This window comes from Mastigoproctus giganteus, chromosome 1, assembly GCF_048544385.1.
Source record: "Mastigoproctus giganteus isolate SK-2022 chromosome 1, ASM4854438v1, whole genome shotgun sequence".
Classification (NCBI taxonomy): Eukaryota; Metazoa; Arthropoda; class Arachnida; order Uropygi; family Thelyphonidae; genus Mastigoproctus; species Mastigoproctus giganteus.
Window position 1 is genome coordinate 270,189,189 of NC_143575.1, and position 22,363 is coordinate 270,211,551.

The 22,363-nt window shown below is 36.8% G+C and overlaps 1 protein-coding gene across 1 annotated transcript in view; it reads right to left on the reverse strand.

Moving 5' to 3' along the window:
• Nucleotides 1–22,363, reverse strand: part of Cul4 (cullin 4) — a 252,454-nt gene that overhangs the window by 127,461 nt on the left and 102,630 nt on the right. The window contains exon 6 of the mRNA XM_090386353.1: nt 13,951–14,113. Within this exon, the coding sequence (XP_090242479.1) occupies nt 13,951–14,113 (163 nt within the window). The remainder of the gene's footprint in view (nt 1–13,950; nt 14,114–22,363) is intronic.

A 22,363-nucleotide genomic window follows, 5' to 3' on the forward strand; every position in this document is an offset into this window, starting at 1 on the left:
GAAAAGATTGGGGAAAGAACTGAACCTTGGGGTACCAGCATTGGTGAAGAAGTAAGAAGACAGAGAGCCAACTACCATGACACTCAGTGAGTGGTCATAGAGAAAACTGGATAATCAATTACAAAAAACAGGTGGCAAACCAAATAGATGGAAGCTTGTTTAGAAGACCTTTATGCCAAACACGATTGAAAGCCTTTGAGATGTTAAGAGCATCTGGTTGTGTTTCACCAAACTTTTCCACTGAATTTGTCCATAAATGGGTACCATAAGCCTGAATATCACCAGAGGAATGGCACTGACAGAATCTATACTGGCGATCGTTGATCAGATGAAAGATTTCCAGATAGTTTAAGAGTTGGCGGTTAATTGATTTCTCCATTACTTTGGAAAGAGTAGAAGTAATCGCAATGGAACGATAACTGGATGGAAAGGATTTGTCATCCTTTTTAGGAACTGGCTGGATATGAGAAAATTCCCAAGCAGAAGGAAAACACCTTTGGAATAAGAAAGTGAAATAAGACAACACAAAACAGGAGTAAGTTCAGGAGCACAGGTTTTGAGAACAAGTGGAGAAATTTAACATCAAATTCATCAAAATCCTTTTTATGGAAGACCACAGGAGGCATTGAATGGCGTGTACTAGGAATGGTTTGAGGTGATTTACCAAGATCATCAATACATGAGTTGGAAGAAAAATAGGATGCTAGCAGGCAGGGCCAGCCCGAGGTATATTTGTACCCCTGGTGGGGAGGCATTCTTGCGCGCCCCCTTCCCGATAGAAAAAAATTAAGGCGCATTAGCATTAGTAGAGGCATATGATGCAAGAAAGCAAGCTTATTCAGCATCAGCAAAAAAAAAAAAAAAAAACACACCACTCCCATTTCACCCCTCCATTCACTCGAAATACCTGTCCAGTTGAGCCTTAAATTTGTTTAGGCTATCAACTTCAACAACAAGTGATGGAAGTCGGTTCCACCAACCAACCACCCGCTGGCCAAAGGCAAATTTCCGTACATCTATCCGACATACGTCCTTCCTCAATTTGAATTTATGCCCTCTGAGCTGATTATTCTGAGCAAGGTGAAGAATCCCATTGGTATTGAGCATGCTCAAACCATTCAAAGCCTTATACACCTCTATCAGATCACCTCGCCGGTGCCTAGTCTCCAGACTCTGTAATTTGCAAAACTTAAGCCTTTCTTCGTAAGAGCAACCCTTTGTTCCATTCACTAATCTTGTTGCCCTTCTCTGTACCCGTTCCAGCAGCTCTACATCCTTCTTGAAATGAGGCCTCCAGACCTGTATACAGTACTCAAGATGTGGCCTAACCATTGCCTTATACAAGGGAATAATCACCTCCTTATCACTGCTAGAAAAATTCCTGTATATCATTGACAAGACACCATGAGCTACTCTTGCAGCTCGTCTGCACTGCTCAGAGAACTTCATATCTGCCTGCACAATAACCCCCAGGTCGTTTTCATTCTCCACCACTGTTAGTGTAGTACCGCAGAGTTGATACGTTGCTCTGGGGTTACTGTTTCCCATATGTAGTACTTTACATTTGTCAATGTTAAACTTCATTTGCCACCTCTCAGCCCATCTGTTCAACCTTTCCAGATCCTGTTGCAGCAGCATAGCGTCAGTGGTGTCCTTAACAACCCTGCCAACCTTTGTATCATCTGCAAATGTGGACATTAAACTTGATATCCCATCATCAATATCATTCATAAACACCGAAAACAACAACGGACCCAACACTGAACCCTGAGGAACTCCACTAATAACATTAGTCCACGTTGAGCAGTGTCCATTGATTACCACTCTCTGTCTTCTGCCACTCAACCATCCCCTTATCCATAGCAGCAATTTGCCTCCAATGCCACACTGCTCCAATTTGTGCAGCAGTCTTCCATGTGCAACAGTATCAAAAGCCTTTCTAAGATCCAAATATATAATATCAAAGTTATTCCCTGCATCTAGTTCTTTTGTGACTACATCATAGTATCCGATCAAATTGGTCAGGCAAGACCTGCCCTTAACAAAACCATGCTGCGTCTGAGCTATAACTGAATTCTTGTCTAGATGATCCTGCAGTGCTTCTTTAACCAGTGCCTCCATTAATTTACCTGGAACAGAAGTTAAAATAACAGGTCTATAATTACTTATGTCAGCCTTTGATCCTCCTTTGTGAATTTTGGTTACATTTGCACATCTCCAGTCTATGGGTACCTCCCCTGAGTCCAAAGAAGCTCTCATAATTATGGCTAGGGGTTTGCTTACTTCCTTTGCTGCCTCCTTTAATATAACTGGATAGATCCCATCCACCACAGGTGCCTTTTTTTATGTTTATCCTCAACAATCTCTCCTCCACTTTCCTCTCAGTTATTACAAAATCATCCAGCTCACTGCCAATGTTTCCTTTACCTACATCATTCCCCTTCCTGAATAACTCCTCATGTGTGAATGTAGATGCAAAATAATCATTTAGTTTGTTAGCCGCCTGAGCAGGATCCTCAACTGTTGAACCATCAATATCCAGTGGACCAATCTGATTCATCCCTTTCCTTCTTGAGTTTAAATAGGTAGAGAACTCTTTTCTGTTTTTCTTTGCATCCTTTGCCAAGGATTTTTCGTAGTCTGCCTTTGCCTGCCTAATCTCCTTTGTGACTTGGTTACAGACCAACTTATATCTATCATAGGCTTCCATGTCACCCATTAATTTGTATGTATCCCATGCATTTTTCTTCTCTGCCACATGTCTCATTAGTTCATTTGACAACCATTTAGGCCTAAACCTTGAACAATATTTCTTAGTTGGTATGTAAAGCCTGGTAGCCTCCAAGATTAGTTCCTTGAATGCTTCCCATTTTGAGTTTGCTGTTGGTAACATCATCAGTTGGTCCCACTGTATAGAATTTAAATACTGTCTCAGACCATCATAGTCGCCTTTACGAAAACAAAAACCCTTCCCTTTACCTCTGATGGTAGTTACCTCCTTGAGTAAATCCCACTTCAACACACTGTGATCACTGCCACCTAGTGGTTCCTTTATCTGCAGATTCTTAATGCATGAAGAATCACTACTGATAATCAGATCAAGAGTATTGCTCCCTCTTGTTGCCTCACAAACATGCTGTTGTAGAAAACAATCATCCAATAAATCCACAAAAGCCTTGCTAGTGTGCGAGTGACCAACCCACAAATTCCAGTCAATATCTGGGAAATTAAAATCCCCCATTATAAGACTCTCTGATTTACTGGCCCACTCTATTTCCCTGTACAATATCTTATTATACTCATCAGAGTCATTAGGCCTATAGCACACTCCTACTCTCAATTTTGATTTCCCTATGCTTATGTCACACCAAACTGACTCGACACTGCCCTGTCCATCGATGTCGACTGGCTTCACTTCCTTGGACTTTATGTGTTTCTTAACTAATAGCATAACCCCTCCTCCCCTCCTGTCCTGTCTATCCTTTCTATACACATTGTATTCCCCAAATTCCAGTTCCGCATTCCTTATATCTGTGTGACACCACGTCTCTGATATCCCAACAATCTGCCTTTGATGTTTTGAGCAATACCTCAAATTCATCAAATTTATTTACCAAACTCCTAGCATTGCTGTACACCAAACTCCTAGCATTGCGCCCCCTTCCAGATAGAAAAAAATTAAGGCATTTAATATTTTTATTTTTGCTAGAAAAAAGTTAAAAAGACAAATATAAACAAAAAATGACAACCAGAATATTTATAGTATGTTTTAATTGTCATATTAAAATATTAACAATAAAAATTTTACAAAAGAGTCAAATTTTTATAAGGACATTTATCAAAATACTAGCAGCGGGTTGCAGTTATGCTTGCCTTTAATTTATATAATAATAGTTTCTATAATTAAATTTAAGCATATGCTCCCTCTCAAACCTTCGACACCCTCAATGTCATGTGCCCCAAAGCGTCAGCTTTATCTTTGGATGATGTGGCAACAGAACCATCTGGTTTTGACAGAAGTAGGAACAGAGATGGGCAAACATTGCGGCCAATAGCTTTGACAAGAGACCAGAATGCATGGCTACCATTTAGACAAGAAGCAAGTTTTCTATTTAGCTTGTCCAAAATCTAGTTTGGATCGATTAATAACTACTTTACAAAGTATAAAAAATACTTAATACTAATTTTTATTATTGTGCAATGTCTCTTTTAAAAAACATGGTACTGCAAATATTTTATAATAAAAATTCAGAAATATTATACGATTTCAGAGAATTTGGGCTTAGTGGTTCACATTAAAAATATTATTATTATTATTAGCCTTATGGTGCAAGGAAGCCTGAAGCTTATGCTGCACCAGGCAAAAAAAAAAAAAAAAAATTCTGAATTACCCCGAGGGAGGGAGGGAGAGAGAGAGAGAGAGAGAGAAGTAGAAGGGAATCACCAAGAAAGAGAAGAATGATGATATCCAGCTCAGGACACTGGGTGTGTCAAGCCCATATAAAAATTATAACTAATAATAAAAATGATAGAATAAAGTAAAATAAAATTAAATATAAAGTAAAGAATCACAATGAAAGAAACCACATATCCCACAATTCCTTATAATTAGGTTACTATTTAACGTATATTGTGTTAAATAAAAGTTTTCCATACTACTTTTTTTTTTTTTTTTCAAAGTCCACTGTTATGTATAGGTACTGAATAATAATTTTATATCATTATGCAATATCCCTTATAAAAATGTAGTACTGGAAATATTTTATAATAAAAATTCAGAACTATTATATGATTTCAGAGAATATAAGCTTAGTGGTTCACAATAAAAATATTATGTTGAAAGGTGTTCGCAAGTCAAAAACGGTTGGGAACTGCTAAGAGAATATTGGCAGAACGAACTCCCATAGATCAACTAATTACTAATTTCATTTCATATACCCGTTAGGTTACACTTAAGCATATACAATTTGTAGTCATACAGCAAGTCAATACCATGCAGTGGTTTACCTCCCAAGTTATACTTTAAATATATAGTTTGTAGTTAGCATATAAAATATCAAGCAGTTAGTTACTCCACACTAATTACAATCTGTAAAGATTAAATATTCTTCAACATTTTTTCAGTCTGTTCTCTCATTTTGTATTTCTGAATTTTACTAGATGCTGTCATGGGAAATTTCTCCACAAAAAAATATATAGCAAAGAATCTTGAAATGACTGATCTTTTCTTTACAAATAATATTGAAAGGGGTTCACGATAAAAAATATTAAGTTAAAAGGGGTTGGCAAGTCAAAAAAAGTTGGTTACCGCTGATCTAGACAACAAAATCTTCGGTTATAGTTTGGACACAGCATGGGTTTGTTAAGGGGAAGTCTTGTCTGACCAATCTGACTGAATACTATGATGTGGTCACAAAGGAACTGGATGCAAAAAATTATTTTGATATCATATACTTGGATCTTAGGAAAGCTTTTGATACTGTTGCACGTGGAAGACTTCTGTACAAATTGGAGCAGTATAACATTAAGGGCAAAATGCTGCTATGGAGAAAGGGGTGGTTGAGTGGGAGAAGACAGAGTGGTAATCAATGGACACTGCTCTTCGTGGACTAATGTTATTAGTGGCATCCCCAGGATTTCAGTGCTGGGTCCATTGTTGTTTTTCTGTATTTATTAATGATATTGATGAAGGTATATCAGGCTTAATGTCTAAGTTTGTAGACAATAGGAGGGTTGGCACGGTTGTTAATGACACTAATCACAGTACACTACTGCAACAGGATCTAGAAACGTTGAGCAGATAGGCTGAGAGGTGGCAACTGAAGTTTAACATTGACAAATGCAAAGTACTGCATATGCATAGCAGTAACCCCAGAGTAACATACTGACTGTGTGGTACTACACTCAGAATGGTAGAGAATGAAAAGGACCTGGGGGTCATTGTGCAGTCAGATATGAAGTTTTCTGAGCAGTGTAGACAGTCTGCAAGAGTAGCTCATGGTGTCTTGTCAATGATATACAGCAGGGATAGGCAACCTGCAACTCTTGAGCCACATTCGGCTCTTTGAGTATGTAACTGCGGCTCTAACTTTTAGCCCACATGAAGGAAAGTTTGAAATAGAGGACTTAAAAATCAAGGATATGTGGAGTGTAAGACTAAAATGCCTTAAAACTGAAATTGAGGATTTGGAGAGGCAAAAGGCTGCCCTTGCAATTCTACATAAATGGACGATGATAGGTGAGTTGCAAAAGCAAGACCAAATTGTGCAGCTTATCGGACACATATATAAATTCAAAAATATTTGCATTTAGACTTCTCTCAGTTTTTGGTTCGGCGAATTTCTGCAGGCAAATATTTTCGAACATAAACTATATTAAAAATAAATGAAGAAACAATCTGAACAATGTCTCTCAGCATGCTTAAAAATAAAAATTACGGCATACTTCCCTGATGTTGAGAGACTTGCTCAAGAAGTTCGGCAGCAAAAGTCACAATAATTAGAAATATTAATTAAAAAGAAATTAATTAGAAATATTACTTTTTATTAAAAAATATATTTTTTTTTAATAAAACACATTCCCACTCTATTCCATTTCTTAATAAACTCCATCCTCCCCCCCCCCATCTTGAGCTGAAATGCGGCTCTTCAGATTCTCTCTTTTTTTTAAAATTAGATCAAAAATGACTCTTCGCTCAAAAAGGTTGCTGACCCCTGATACACCGAAATTTTTCTAGCAGGGATAAGGAGGTAATTATCCCCTTGTATAAGGCAATGGTCAGGCCACACCTTGAGTACTGTATACAGGTCTGGAGGCCTCATTTTAGGAAGGATGTAGAGCTGCTTGAACGAGTACAGAGAAGGGCGACAAGATTAGTGAATGGAACAAAGAGTTTCTCTTATGAAGAAAGGCTTAAGATTCGCAAATTACAGTGTCTGGTGACTAGGCACCTGCGATGTGATCTGATTGAGGTGTATAAGGCCTTATGGATGGGTGAAATGGGAAGGGTTTTTTTATTGGCTGATGCTGTATAAGTTTGCTTTTTTGCATCATATATCTCTACTAATACTAACTCCCACCACACCATTTCTATACTAGCATGCATAACTTCTAAATCTTAAAAAGTTTTTGTTGTGCTCAAGCTGCTTTTGATAAAAAGAATAACCTCGCCATCTTTTCTATCTTCCCTATTCCTTCTACATACATTGTACATACCACGGTGAAACTCATTATTTCCTATTTCTGGGTGGCACCACGTTTCCGTTATTCCTATTACGTTATCGTTAGTTTTTCTAACCAGGAGTTCAAATTCACTCATCTTACTGATGACATGCTTGACATTAGTATAAACACAGTTAAGACTTAAATGTTCTTGTATAGTTTACTACCCTGATAAATCCCTTTAAATTATTTAAGTTTGTTTTCCTAGCACTGGCTTCCCACTTATTTGAAACATCACTACCCACAGAGAACATTTTGCCAATGTCGGTTGTTGCAGCATCAAGACTAATCTTTTGATCCCATGTGCAAGCATTACTATAACCCCATATCATTGGATAAACACATATCAATATTACCCTTCTATAATAACTAGAAGTTTCCCTGAACCCTTAAGGTACCCTCAATGAAACCGACAAAAACCCTTGCACTTTTGTTTAAATGTATCCCAGCTCTACAAAACAGATTCCTTTTATCTACAAGTGCAGGCTACAATGATAAAAATCTCCCTCCCAAAGCCTTGAATTAATCCACGAGGTGTTGGGATGTCATCTTAAAACCTGGAAATCAGTAATGATTTCCAGATTTTAAGGTGACATTAATAATTGTTGCTCCCCCAGACAAACCATAGTTCTAGTCCACCTGTCCTTATTACAAATAAGTTAGATCATGTACACAGTGCATTACCTTTCAGGCACATTAGCAAACAGCAATAATTCATGATGTATAAAAAAAAAAAAAAAAAAGGGCAAAAACTTTTGTGCATAAATAAAGAACATTTCATTTCTGTGTACCCCTATATAGTCCTTTAAAACCATGATAACAACTAGCACATGGCAAAATACCTGTTGCTCCAGTTGCAATATACGGTATATGGATAGCTTATGCGATACGCAGGCTATGTCAGGCTTAATGTCTAAAGTTGCAGTTGATACAAAGGTTGGCAATGTGGTTAATGACAGCAATCAAGGTATTATACTGCAACAAGATCTAGAAAAATTAAGCAGATAGACTGAGAAATGGCAGTTGAAGTTTAACTCTGACAAATGTAGGGTACAGAATATGGGTAGCAGTAATTCCAGATTAAAGTACCAACTGTATGGTACTTTCTTTTCTTTTGTCCTCGCCCTTTCCCATTATTATATGGGGTCAGTGTTTTTTTTTTGTTGTTTTGGCATACAATTTTTATGGCCGGATGCCCTTCCTGACACCAACCCTCACCCTTTATCCGGGCTGGGAATATGCGGTGGTCATTGCCTGACCTACCGCATCCTCCGTATTTGGTAGGTACGGGCTCGAACCCAGGTCTAATCAAGAAGCGTGTGCTATTCACTACTGCTTCTGCCCACCTGGCTACGGAGGCACCTACCAACTGTATGGTACTACACTCATGGTACTGGGAAATGAAAAAGACCAGGGGATAATCGTGCCATCATATATGAAGTTCTCTGAACAATGCAGACAAGCTGCCAGGACAGCTCATGGGGTTTGCCATTGATATATAGGAATTCTGTTAGCCGGGATAAGGTGGTGATTACCCGATTGTACAAGACAATGGGTAAGTTACATCTTGAGTACATACAAGTCTGGAGGCCTCATTTCAGGAAGGATGTAGATATGTTAGAACAGGTACAGAGAAGGGCAACAAGATTGATGAAGGAAACGAAAGGATGGTCTTACCAAGAAAGGTTTCAGTTCTGAAAATTGCAGCATCAGAAGAATAGGCACTTGCAAGATGGTCTCAAGGAGGTGTAAAGTATAAATAAATAATAAAAAACTAAATAATAATAAAAAATTAAATATTAATAATTACCATATTTCATTTATTCTAAGATACACATTTTTTCACATTTTAACATCTCTGAAATTGGAGTGCATCTTTTAATCACTGTCAAAAGAAAGTTGTGGGGGGTAGTCGTCAGGTGGGAGGGAGGGAGGCATACAGGAGTGCCTGTACATGCACGTCTGTTCATCCTATTGTCACTTCAGTTACATCCATTGGTGCTAGTACACATGTAACAAATTTTGGCCCCATTAAAATGCCTTTAAAAAAGATTGAACTATGATGCCACATTGAAATGAAATCATGTATGCAGAAAAGCAGGGAAACAGAACAGAAAAGCTAAATTTGATATTAGTGAAGCAAATATTTGTCATTGGAGAAATGACTGCGACTCCATATTTTCTTGCAAAATAATCACCAAGTGCTTTAGGGGACCTAAGAAAGAAAGATACCCACAAATAGATGCAGCTATATTACATTTTGATACCAAGACTGCCTGTTACATGCCAGGCAATGCAACTGAAGGTAGGAGAAACTGCCAAATCCATCAGGATAAATGAAAAAAATTCCAAAGCAACGAGAAGCTGGTCTAACCGATTCAAGCATTCAGTAAGGCTATCATTGAGGCATCAAACATCAATTTGTCAAAAACTTCCTGCTGACTCTCAACAGAAGCTGCTCAACAGAACCTTACAGCAACACACAATTCAATTGAAGAGAAAATGAAACTATGACTTTGGAAGTTTTAGACTGATAATAGAGAAGCAAATTTTAGCAAAGGTATTAGGAATTTCAAGACTGCTGGTCATCATGGAACAAGTAAATACATGGGCTGTGTTAGGTTAACTAACAATAAGAACAGGTGCATGTATACTTGCATGTACACTAAAGCTAGGAGCAGAGTAAATAAATTTTATGAATTTGAAGTACTGATCAAATCATCAAATACAAACATTGTAGGGATATTGCTCTTGGTTCAGAAGAATGTTAAATCTAAGGCAATGCACCCATTCAACGTGGGTGGCTAGTGCAATTTCGATTTGCATGGGTTTTTATTGCGCAATTTCACTATTGTGCGGTCAGGTATTTACTACCAAAATTTTAGATTGTGCAGAATTTATTTGCTTTTTACATGATTGAAGATTTCATTAAAGGAGAAACACATTTCACCATAATGACATAAAATTCCACAGAATTCCAGCTGTTGGTATTATTGCAAATGCAATAAGATCGAGTTTACTACCTGTTTATAATTAGACTGCCCTAACAGAAAAGCCCAATAAACTGGAAAGAAACAACAAATTGTTTTTAATGTTTTATGATCGTGACCTCCAGAAATGTGCTTTAGAAAAATATTAAAAAAGCATTCAAAACTGATTCTTATAACCAAATATATCAATAAATGGTGGTGTGTTTGTCCGGTTATTTTTGAAACACCTTCCTCATTCAGGACTCCCTTCATCAGTTATCCTATGTTAACTGTTCAGACAATTTTTTTCTGGTTTGTGCAATGTAAAGTGTTTTAATTGGTAAACATTGCTTTTGCTGATTTCATATTTCTTGTCTATATAAAGTGTGTGTTTAATTGGTGCCTAAAATGAAGAAATGTACAACAAAAAAAAATTTTAAATTTAGAGGAAAAATTAAAAATCGTTAAGGAGTTAGAAAATGGCAAAAAGGTTGTGACATTGGCCAAGAAATACAGCATAAATGAATCTAGCATTCGACGAATTGGGGAAAATGCTGAGAAAATATCTGTTCCACATCATTGGCTGCAAAAAGCACTACAAAAGTGAGAAGTCCATTTTCTCTATTAATGGATTTCTCACTTTTGTAGTGCTTTTTGGTTCTTTCTGGATAAATCTTAATCAAAGGAGAATGCCTCTTAGTTCAGATATTATTCGTGCCAAAGCTCTGCAAATTTTAATCGCTTACAAGAAGAAGAAGCCAGTCCATCCAATGCAGACATCTTTCAGCTGGTTTGAAAATTTTAAAAAACATGAAAGTCATCACAATCTAAAATTAATGGGCGAAGCAGCCAGTGCAGATACAGAAGCTGCTTCTTGTATCCGAAAACTTTAAAGGATGTTATGGCAACTGAGAGCTATCTAGCAAGTCAAGTGTTTAATGTTGATGAGACCGGCTTATTCTGGGAGCATACGCCAAGACAAACATTCATTTCAAAAGAAAAGAAAGCTGCAAAAGACAGGTTAACACTTTTGTTATGTGGCAATGCAGAGAGTGACTTTAAGTGTAAACCGCTTCTAATTTATACATCAGAAAATCCTCGTGATTTTAAAGGAATATTAAAAACCTCCTTACCAGTTCATTGGAAATCGAGCAAAAAAGCCTGGATGACAGCTGAAATCTTTGAAGATTGGTTTTTAAATTGCTTTTGTGTCGAAACAAAAAAGATATTGCCTGAAGAACATAGTATTCAAAATCTTGCCCATTCTTGACAATGCACCCAGTCATCCTGCACATTTGTCTGATCTGCACCCAAATGTGAAAGTTACCTCTCTTCCAGCGAATACAAGTTTGTTAATTCAGCTGATGGACCAAGGTGTTATAGCTTCCTTTAAGCTTTATTACCTAAGAAGATCTTTTTTACAATTGGTTAAAGCTACTGATGGAACAGGCAGTCCTTCAATTCAAGATTATTGGCGGAATTATAACATTCTTGATGATGTAAAAAATATTGAATTCGCAAAGGGAGAAATTGAGAACCCAAGAATGAATGCAGTGTGGAAAAAGATGTGGCCACAAAGCTGCACTAAAGAAGCTACAGTCGAAATGCCGGAAGTAGTTGAGATTGTGAGAATTGGAAAAATGATTAGCAGAGAGGGATTTGAAGAACTGGAACCAGCAGATATCACACAGAAGTCCTTGAATCTCATAGAGAACAATTATCAGTAGACAATATTTTTTTGCAATGATAAAAAAATGATAAAAAAATTATAACAAAAATGATAAAAATGAAGATACACACAAAAATTTGACTGCGAAGAGACTACCTGAGTTTTTAAGACTTTCAAATCAGCTTAGCCAAGAAGCTCTGGATATAGATCCTAATTTGGAGAGGAGTTTAAATTTTCAAAGAATTTTATCATTAGCTTTAGAAAGCTAATGATAAAGCTAATGATTTTCTCTGTAAATTTCTTTATAAGAAATTTACAGAGAAAAACAGCGTGCTTCTAAGCAAACAATTTTAACCAATTTTTATCAAAAAGTGCCTGATACTGTTGCATGTTTATCACAGAAAACATGCAACAAAGAAGCAATGAATTTAGATTAAAAATCTACAGGTAAGTAGTTGTACTTGTAATTACCTGTAGCAAGATTAATTTTATGGACATGTTTCTAATTTTTTTCTTACCAAATGAAGTTAATTTTTTTCAATTTAATTTTTTTTGCACTTAAACTATGATTTGTATTGTGTGGATTTGGACTGCACGGTGTTTTCCCGGAACCCCTGCACAAATCAAGGGATGACTGTATATGCAAAGTGGAATTAATAGGTCTGTTAAAAAAAATGTGAAGATGGATGCATAAATACACAAAATGCCATAACTAATAGGAGAAGGATAGCAGAAAAAGGAAGTATTGTAGGCGAGAAGAAGAGAAAGAATCTGAAATCCTATTTGTTATAATAATTAAGCAAAATTATAGGCTGAATTGAAAAGCCAATTAGAGTGAAGGTAACTGTAAAGTAAAAAATTATTAAGTAAAAATAAGACTTGATAGCATCAGATATGGGTGGGTAATTTTTGTTATAAGGAAAAAAAAAACGTTGAGCAAATATGAAATTCAAATCTGATGTTAGCTAAAAGTAAAAATTGATACGTGATCAGATAGTTTTGAAAATTCCAGGTATCGATTTTATACTCTATTTTAGCAACTTTCTGCTTTCTCGTAATGCTCACTTCATGCTTTTGGTTTTTATTTTCGGCTCTTTTTATTCTCAGCTCTCCATTTTTCAACACTTATTTTTTGGCTTATCACACAAGCATTTGGTATTAGTTTCTTTCTCCTACTAACTCTTGCACAGTCAAGGCCCTTATGTCACTACAAATGTACAGGTAAATAATTACATTGTTGTCTTCCACTGAAAGACAACTGCCTACATAATGTTCACCAACCTCGTGCACCTGCTTCACTCTGTAATATACGACCACGCATGGCATCACTTGATGTTCCATTGTAATGTCAGCTGAAGAAGGGACCCAATATAGTTTGTTTTTAAACAGTTTAGTATTTTGTAAATATTTTAAATATTTCTATAGTTTGTAAATATTTTAGTCATTCACTAAAAAGTCCTTCACTTTACAGTTACCTTCACTCTAATTGGCTTTTCAATTCGGCCTATAATTTTGCTTAATTCATTATAACAAATAGGATTTTCACATTCTTTCTCACCTACAATACTTTCTTTTTCTGCTATCCTTCTATTTGTCAGTGTCAACAGTGAACACAATAAAGAACAAAAAAAGAATACGAGAAGCAGTGAAGGGATCGGCACCAATGAAGTCAACCATAATAATCAAGGTTACGAAATATATATCAGTTTTTACAGTACAATAACATGCGTTTTTGATTGCTTATACATTTTCTTTTCTTATGTGCCACTCCGGCTACTTCACCGCTGTCTTCAAATAAAGTTTTTAATTGAACTAATTAAAAATATATAACTATTTTTCTATGCATATAACTAATATATAAAAAATATATAACTAATTAATTGAACGTATATAACTATTTTTCTTCATTCTTGTGAGGGTATTATAAGGTTTTTGCAATTCTGGCATATCAGAGACATAGTAACAATATATTAATCATTCCAGAGTTACGTAAAACTGTACTTCCACAGGAAGTCCCCGACATACATAAGAACATATCTCTTACGTATGTTGGGGACTTACTGTATACTTATTTTATATATATAAAATTACCTGGAGATCTGAGAGCATCCTTAGTAAATTTTTGAGCAATCCTCTGTCTACAGTTTCTCCATTTCTTTCCTTCTCTATCAACATTAGTAAACCTTCTACTGTTCTTGTTTGAACTAAGGAATTACTGATGATATGCATCCTAAACATATCCAGACCCATATCCCTAAAATAAAAAAATAAAGTTGCAATAATATAATGGAAGAGCTGATTGTTAATTCTCCAAAATTTTAAAAATTTATTTAACCACTGATTCAGTTTTAAGATGCTATGCCATCTTGTACTGTCATAAAATCTGAACTGTACTATATACAAAAACTATATATCATGAAATAGGCAGAAAATAGAGTGAAAGTGTAACTTTTATAATCTAATAATTTTGAAAATTTCATATCAAACTAGGGAAATTACAATTTTTCCCATTAAGTCCAAATACAGTACATGATGCCAACAACAGCTAAAAAAGCTCAATTTCATTCATTTATCAAAACACACCACATTTCTATTTAAAACATTTCTACTCATGGCATAAACTGTTCTAAAAGGGTTCTAATCTTAAAAAAGCCATTTTAGAAGGGCCAAAGGCCACTAACATTACAGTAATTAAAAACATTATTAATTTTATAGCAAATGCACTTCCTAATTCATTTCACAAATATACGTGGTCTCAATTCTAATCTCAACGATGTCCATTTCCACTTGCAGTCTGCCAAACCCCATGTACTTTTTCTGACAGAATCTCAGTTATCGGTTGATTCAACTACTACTCATCTCAGATGCCCAAATTATTCGCTGTATGATTCCTTTCACCTCAAAGGTGGTACTTGTGCATATGTCCGTTCTGATATTCCCTGTCAGAGACTTGGCAATTTGGAATCTCCTCTCTTTGATCTTCTCTGACTAAAAATCTCTCTACCTCATTGCATCAAATTCATCTGTTGTCTCTACCGTTCTCCCAAATCCATTAATCACTTGGAGCTCTTTGACTTCCTCTCTTTGCAACTTGACTTTCTCCAGTCCAACTTTCTCCAACTTTCCTAACAGTGAGGTAATTTTCCTTGGTGATTTTAATGTTCACAACTCTAGCTGGCTTCCGTTTTCTAGTCACACTGACCCCGCTGTTCGAGATGCTGAGGCTTTTGCAATTACTAATGACCTTGCACAGATTGTTCATTTACCTACAAGAATACCGGATAATCCTAATCATACAGCCAATACGCTTGATCTTTTTCTCACAAACAACCCTTCTAAGTACACGGTCGAAGTGAGAGGTCCTTTAGGAACTTCAGATCACAACTTGGTGATTGTCTCCTCCAATGGAACCTTTATCTCGTGGCTATTCCCAACCTCATATTGTTTGGCATTACAAGAATACAAAATGGGATGACCTGCGAGACTTCTTTTCTTTTTTTCCTTGGTCAGATTACTGTTTCAAAACTTCTGATGTCGACATTTGCTCAGATCGTGTCAGTGAAATTATTCTTGTAGGAATGGAATCCTTTATCCCACACTCCACTTTAAAATCTCATCCTTTAACTAAACCTTGATTTTCCAATAAATGTGCTAAGGCTGTTCAAGAGAAGAATGTTGCATATCGTAATTGGCTTGTTTCTAATTCTCCAGTTTCATTTTCTGCCTACACCAAAGCTCGCAACAATTGTAAAGCAGTTATTAACCAGTCCAAACTAGAGTTTCAACAGGCTAAGAGTAGAAAACTTGCTTCTTGCCCTAATGGTAGCCGAGCATTCTGGTCTCTTGCCAAAGCTATTGGCTGCAACTTTTGCCCACTTCTGTCCAAACCAGATGGTTCTGTTGCCACTTCAGCCAAGGATAAAGCTGACCTGCTAGCATCCCATTTTTCTTCCAACTCATGTATTAATGATCTTGGTAAAACACCTCCCACCATTCCCAACATGATCAATTCAATGCCTCCTGTGCTCTTCCGTCAAAAGGATGTCAGAAGGATTTTGACGAATCTTGATGCTAAGAAAGCTTCAGGTCCCGATGGTATTTCTCCACTTGTTCTCAAAACCTGTGCTCCTGAACTTACTCCTATTCTTTGCCGCCTTTTTTCACTTTCTTATTCCAAAGGTGTTTTTCCTACTGCTTGGAAATTTGCTCATATCCAGCCAGTTCCTAAAAAGGGTGACAAATCCCTCCTATCCAATTATCGTCCCATTGCAATTACTTCTACTCTTTCTAAAGTAATGGAGAAATCAATTAACCGCCAACTCTTAAATTACCTAGAAACCTTCTGTCTGATCAACGATCACCAGTATAGATTCTGTCAGTGTTGATCCACTGGTGATATTCTTGCTTATGTTACCCATTTGTGGACTAATTCAATGGAAAGGTTCGGGGAAACACAAGTAGTTGCTCTTGACATCTCCAAGGCTTTCGCTCATGTTTAGCATAAAGGTCTTCTAAACAAGCTTCCATCTTATGGTTTGCCAACTGTTTTTAGTAATTGGTTATCCAGTTTTCTCTGTGATCGCTCACTGAGGGTGATGGTAGATGGCTCTCTGTCCTCTACCTTCACTAATGCCGGTATCCCCTAAGGTTCAGTTCTTTCCCCCACTCTTTTCCTCTTGTATATTAATGACCTTCTTCCATTGACTGGAAATCCTATCCATAGTTTTGCTGATGATAGCACATTGCATTCCACTTTCCATTTTGAGAAACTTTGTCCTGCTCAATCAGCTTCAATTTCTCGAAAATCTGCTACCAATTCCTTAAATGCCAATTCCGATCAGGTAATTCTCCAGTGGGGCAAAGACAACTTAGTTGATTTCAACCCTTCTCAAACTCAGTCTTGTCTTATATCTCGCAAAAAGGATTCTTCTGCTCCTATGCTTATCTTTAGTGACATTCTGATTTCCAGGAAAAATTATATCTCTTTTGGGGATTACCCTGACTTCTAATCTCTCTTGGCACAAGCACATTACAAATATTGCTTCCTCCGCATCTAAAAAACTTGGTTTTCTCTTTTGCTCTCGGCGTTACTTTTCTTCCAAACAGCTGCTCACTCTGTATAAATCGCAAATCTGCCCTGCCATGGAATATTGTTCCCACATCTGGGGTGGTGCCCCCAAAACCTTTCTCAGGCTTCTTGATTCCATTCAGAAGAGGGCAACTAGGTTAATTAATGATTCATCTCTAACAGAGTCTCTCCACTCGCTCTCTCGTAGACGTACTGTTTCTGCTGCATGCCTCTTCTACAGATACTTCCATGGGCACTGTTCTTCTGAATTGGCTTCTATAATTCCCGTTTTGAAAGAGAGAGTAAGTCACTCTCTCTTTCAAAACGGTCCAAACACGTGACGCCACCAGCCAACATCCATTTACTGTCCAACTTCAAACCCACAGAACCAACTTTTCATCTTCCTCATTTATTCATTTATTCATTTAACAGCTGTTTTCGGGAACAACCTGCCTTCATACGTATTTGCTGAAAATTACAGTCTACAGAAGTTCAAGTCCAATGTCAACAAATATCTTCTTTCGTCTTCTCAACCTCCAACCCAAGCATGGTACTAAGTACTATAGGGTCTAATACCTCTCGTGTTTTTGGTTGACATAAAAAAAAAAAAAAAAAAAAAAATGAATCATGAAATTATTTATATACCAGCAATAAATATGGTTAGCCAGGTGTGTTAAGTAATCCAGTGCATACTCATGTATTTCTTAATTTTTCATCTTTTATCTTTTTCTTTTCATCTATTTACATTTTTATATCTATTTGTTGTAATTAACTTCCTTAAAATACTATCTCAGGTGCAAAATAATCCTCTAAGCATATAGTGGAGAAGCTTCACTATATAATCATTTGAATATGAATCACCTCCTTGGAAAGGCAACTTTGATAAATTACATTGTTCCTTCTATTTCCATTCTTCTCAACCAGAGGTATGCGTACCTGTGGAGGTACCTCGAGTGGTGCTAGGGGATACCCTCAGGTGTTGCATCCAAACTGGCAGATTTTCATGTGCTTAGTTCTTAGTAAAATATTTATCAGCTAATTACAAAATTTTACTGATTTTGTCACGTATTTATTTCAAACTGTTCAGCCTAGCAAGTGCTGAAGTGAAGTCACATGATTTCTCTATAAATCACTTGACACCATGTATATTTTTGTCTAGTTTAGCCCTTAGCAGTTTTTCCTAAGGTAACTTCAAGTCAATGAAAGGATGCCACATGTTATTGTTTTACAAAAATTTACTTTGTAACCAATGTACTGCACTTGACGAATGATAGCCGTATTCCCCTCTAGAGGTAGCTGCTTTAATTAGTGTTTCACTGAAATACTCTTTTATTGCATCTCCAGCTAGGTGTTTACAGTAATTATTTACTGGCGAGTCCTGTTGTTTACAAAAATTACCAGACAAATGAATACTAAATATGTCGAAGTGAATATACAGCCAATTTTTAGCTATTTTCCTCTTCTTAGAAATGTGGATGTACAGTAGATACGAGTCCCACAGATGCTTTGTATTGTGAGTTTGTGCAGAAGTGACGTGGTGGTTTTTCTGCATAACTATTTTTCATTTTTATTTCACACCGTCCAATCATGGATAAACTTTTAGTAAGAGGAACAAAGAGAAAGTTATATTTCTGTTATATGACAGGACATATAGAAAGTTATATGACAGGACAGAAAATCCTAAGAAAATATGCAAAGACGAATCAAGAACACCTCAATATGACAGACCAAGCAGTGAGTGTAATCATAACCATTTACAAGTCTGTCTACGAGCAAATCAGCTTCAGATAAGAACCAAAAAAAAATGAAGACATTATCAAAATGAATATTTGGAATATGGCTTTATTACTGTGGTGATGGGTAGAATCAAATCCCTTTGTGTTTAATATGTGAACATAAGCTCAGAAAAACTGTAAGAAAACCTCTCTGTTGATGGGACATTTTGAAAGAAATCACAGAGGCTTGAAAGTTAAGTCCATTCCTTATTTCAAAGAGAAAAAGAAGTATTACATAAAAAAAAAATATTAAGCCTCACTGAAAGTGAGTTATTACATTGATTGTCAAGGAGAGGATCACACTACTGGTTAAAATTTGATAATGCCATGTTACCGACCTGTGCAAAACAATATTCGGATCCAACAAATCAGCAAAAATAAAACAAGTGCTGCTCTCTGATGACATTGTAAAATGAATTTTACTTTGCTCAGCCGACCTTCTTAATGAACTCATTCGTACACTTCAGTTGTCACCTTATTTTACCTTGCAACTCAATGAGAGCACTGATGTCAACAGCCTAGATGTGCTGTTAGTATTTCTTTGATACCTGTATAATGGTAAGCTGTGTAAATCTGTAGCGATTTGAAAACAACTAGAACAAAAGCTCATATTTTTGAAAAAATTCAGTTTTTATTTTTGTGCTCATGAACTTGACTGGAAGAAGTGTATTGATGGTGCCAAGGTGATGCAAGATTCCATTTCAGGTGTTGTTATGGGAATCAAGGCAGAAGCACACTCTTATTTACTTATTATTATTAGCCATATGGTGCAAGGAAGCCTGAGGCTTATGCTGCACCAACAAAAAAAAAAAAAAAAAATTCCTGAGTTACCCTGAGTGAGAGTGAGAGAGAGAAAAGTAGAAAGGAATCACCAAGGAAGACAAGAATGATGATATCCAGTTCAGGACCCTGGGTGCACCAGGCCCATACACATCAGATGTGAGCCCGTGGGGTTCTTCATGTTCAAGTACCACTTGTGTGCTCCATAGGGAAAATTTACCTGTTAAAAACATTCCTGCAAATCTGAAAGATATTTTTAAGACACTAATAGAATTCATCAATTATGTGAAATCCAGTGGCTTAAATAAAAGGTTTCTGCAATTAAAATGCCTGCAATGCTACTTTTTTCACTGAAACATGTTGGCAGAGTCAAGGTAAAAGTGCTGACGAGGTTCTCTAAATTATTCTCTGAAATTGTAATGTTTCTTACTGATCATAAAACTGAAGCCACAAAAAACACAAAAAAAACAACTTGAAATGCTGACGAGGCTAGTAGGAGCCAGACGTGTCCAAAGCTGCTAAGTGAATTTTTCTTGTTTACTGATTTGAAATTATTGTTTTTCTAAAACTTTTGATTTAAATTTAGTAGTATAGCATTATTTTGTGATTTTCTGATTAATCTGGTGTATTTATTCTCTACTTGGCCTTGTAATTGCCTAAAAGTATCGGTAAGGGTATCAAATCCACATGTTACAAGTTGCAGCTCCGCTGAACAAGAAGTTTTTTAGCTATATTTAGCCGCTTTATTGACCATTATTACATCAAATTATTTTCTATAAGTAGCTTATAGACCTAGTCGGGATTGTTAGTTTATTATGAATTGAGACAGCGAGATTTGAAAGTTAATTAATACTTAAATGTCCGTAGATTTACCGTTCGTAACCTGCCGCCTTTGTCATACGATACGTTATATACCGCAATAGATAGCATTAATATAGTATAGGTTATAATATTGTCAGCTGATCGGTAGAATCTATTAAACTTGTTGAACTTCGTTGTAAATTAAATTGTATGTTTAACTAAATACATATAACGACTTAGATTAAAAAGTAAAAGTAAAAACATAATTAATTAATACATAAAAGTAAAACATAATTAATTAATACATAACTGATACGGACGTTATATAAAGGGAACTCATAGATAATTAATACTTGACACTGAAAAATATATATACTGTTATAACTGTGTTGGGATACAAGTTTAGGGTTATAATTTTGAACTGAAATTGAAATTTTATCGAAATTAATGGAAATCATGACTCAGACCAGAGCAGCAAAGCAAAAGGCTCAAGCTAATGGGAGTGCCTTGGCTCAGGGGAGAACTGAGGGGGGCAGTTGCCCACTGAATCACAGTCTTTTAAAATGCACTGCTTGCATGATGTTTGTGGAGCATTCAGGTATGGGATATGATATTGCCTAGGGGGGGGGGGGGTGTCTTTGTGTGAGCGCGATGCAAGGAGTAACGAAATCAGGAAACAACGCATTGTTATGGGCCTATATAAGAGCTTGAAGGACAGGGTGGATGCCCTCGAAGGAACTAAATTGAGGGGCCCATCAAGCTCTCAGCTGCCCACATCAACGCCAGAGCTTGCACTTGGTCATCACACAACACAGTGGCAACCCCCAAGGCAGAATGCGCTGGTCCCACAGGAACTAGTAGTTATTGGTGACTCTATTGTCAGGGAAACGGGGAACATGCTTTGTAAAAAGGATAGGTGGAACAGGACCTGGGTATGTCTGCAAGGGGCAAAAGTTGATGACGTTGTAGAGCAGATATCTTTTAAGGGCACAAAAGGTGATATAGTTGTACACGTTGGCACTAAGGATCTCCTACTCTTGATATCCTGCAGAATTACTTAACAAGTACAGGTCACTGTTGGAAAAAAGCCGACAATTAGGGTTCAATTTGAAAGTGTCTACAATTCTGCCCAGACACGATAGGAGGGAGTATATTATATGGCCCTGGAAAGATTGTGCAAGGCTCGAGGGGTAGAATTTTTTTCAATCTGGAATGTACTTGTTAACAGGAGAGACTGCTTCTACAGGGATGAGATACATTTAAATATAAAGGGTTTAATCAGCAAAGAATATTTGCTGATGCTATCGAGACAATGTTAGGTGGGTCAGAAAACTGAAAGCTTGGGGGGATACAATGACTAATATATTAACAGTAGCCACTGGCAGAGGTGAAAGTGATTGTTGCACTGCTTCTATTGGAATGAGTAGCAGCCTGGAAAACAAGATGCAGTATATTTCAGAGGCTGCTGGGAGTCACTGCGGTACAAGTAAACACATGGGTTGTGTTAGGGTAGCTAAGAATAGGAACAGGTGCATGTATACTTGCGGGTACACCGATGCTAGGAGTTTAGTAAATAAATTTGATGAATTTGAGGTATTGCTCAAAACATCAAAGGCAGATATTGTTGGGATATCAGAGACGTAGTGTCACACAGATATAAGGAATGCAGAACTGGAATTTGGGGCGTACAACGTCTACAGAATGATAGGAAGGGAGGAGGGGTTATGCTATTAGTTAAGAAACACATAAAATCCAAGGAAGCGAAGCCAGTTGACATCGCTGGACAGTGCAGTGCTGAGCCAGTTTGGTGTGACATAAGCATTGGGAGATCAAAATTGAAAGTAAGAGTGTGCTATAGGCCTAATGACTCTGATGAGTATAATAAGAAACTGTACAGGGAAATAGAGTGGGCTAGTACATCAGAGAGTGTTATAATGGAGGATTTTAATTTCCCAGATATTGACTGGAATTTGGGGGCTAGTCACTCACACACTAGCAAGGCTTTTGTGGATTTATTGGATGATTGTTTTCTACATCAGTATGTTCGTGAGGCAACTAGAGGGAGTAATACTCTTGATTT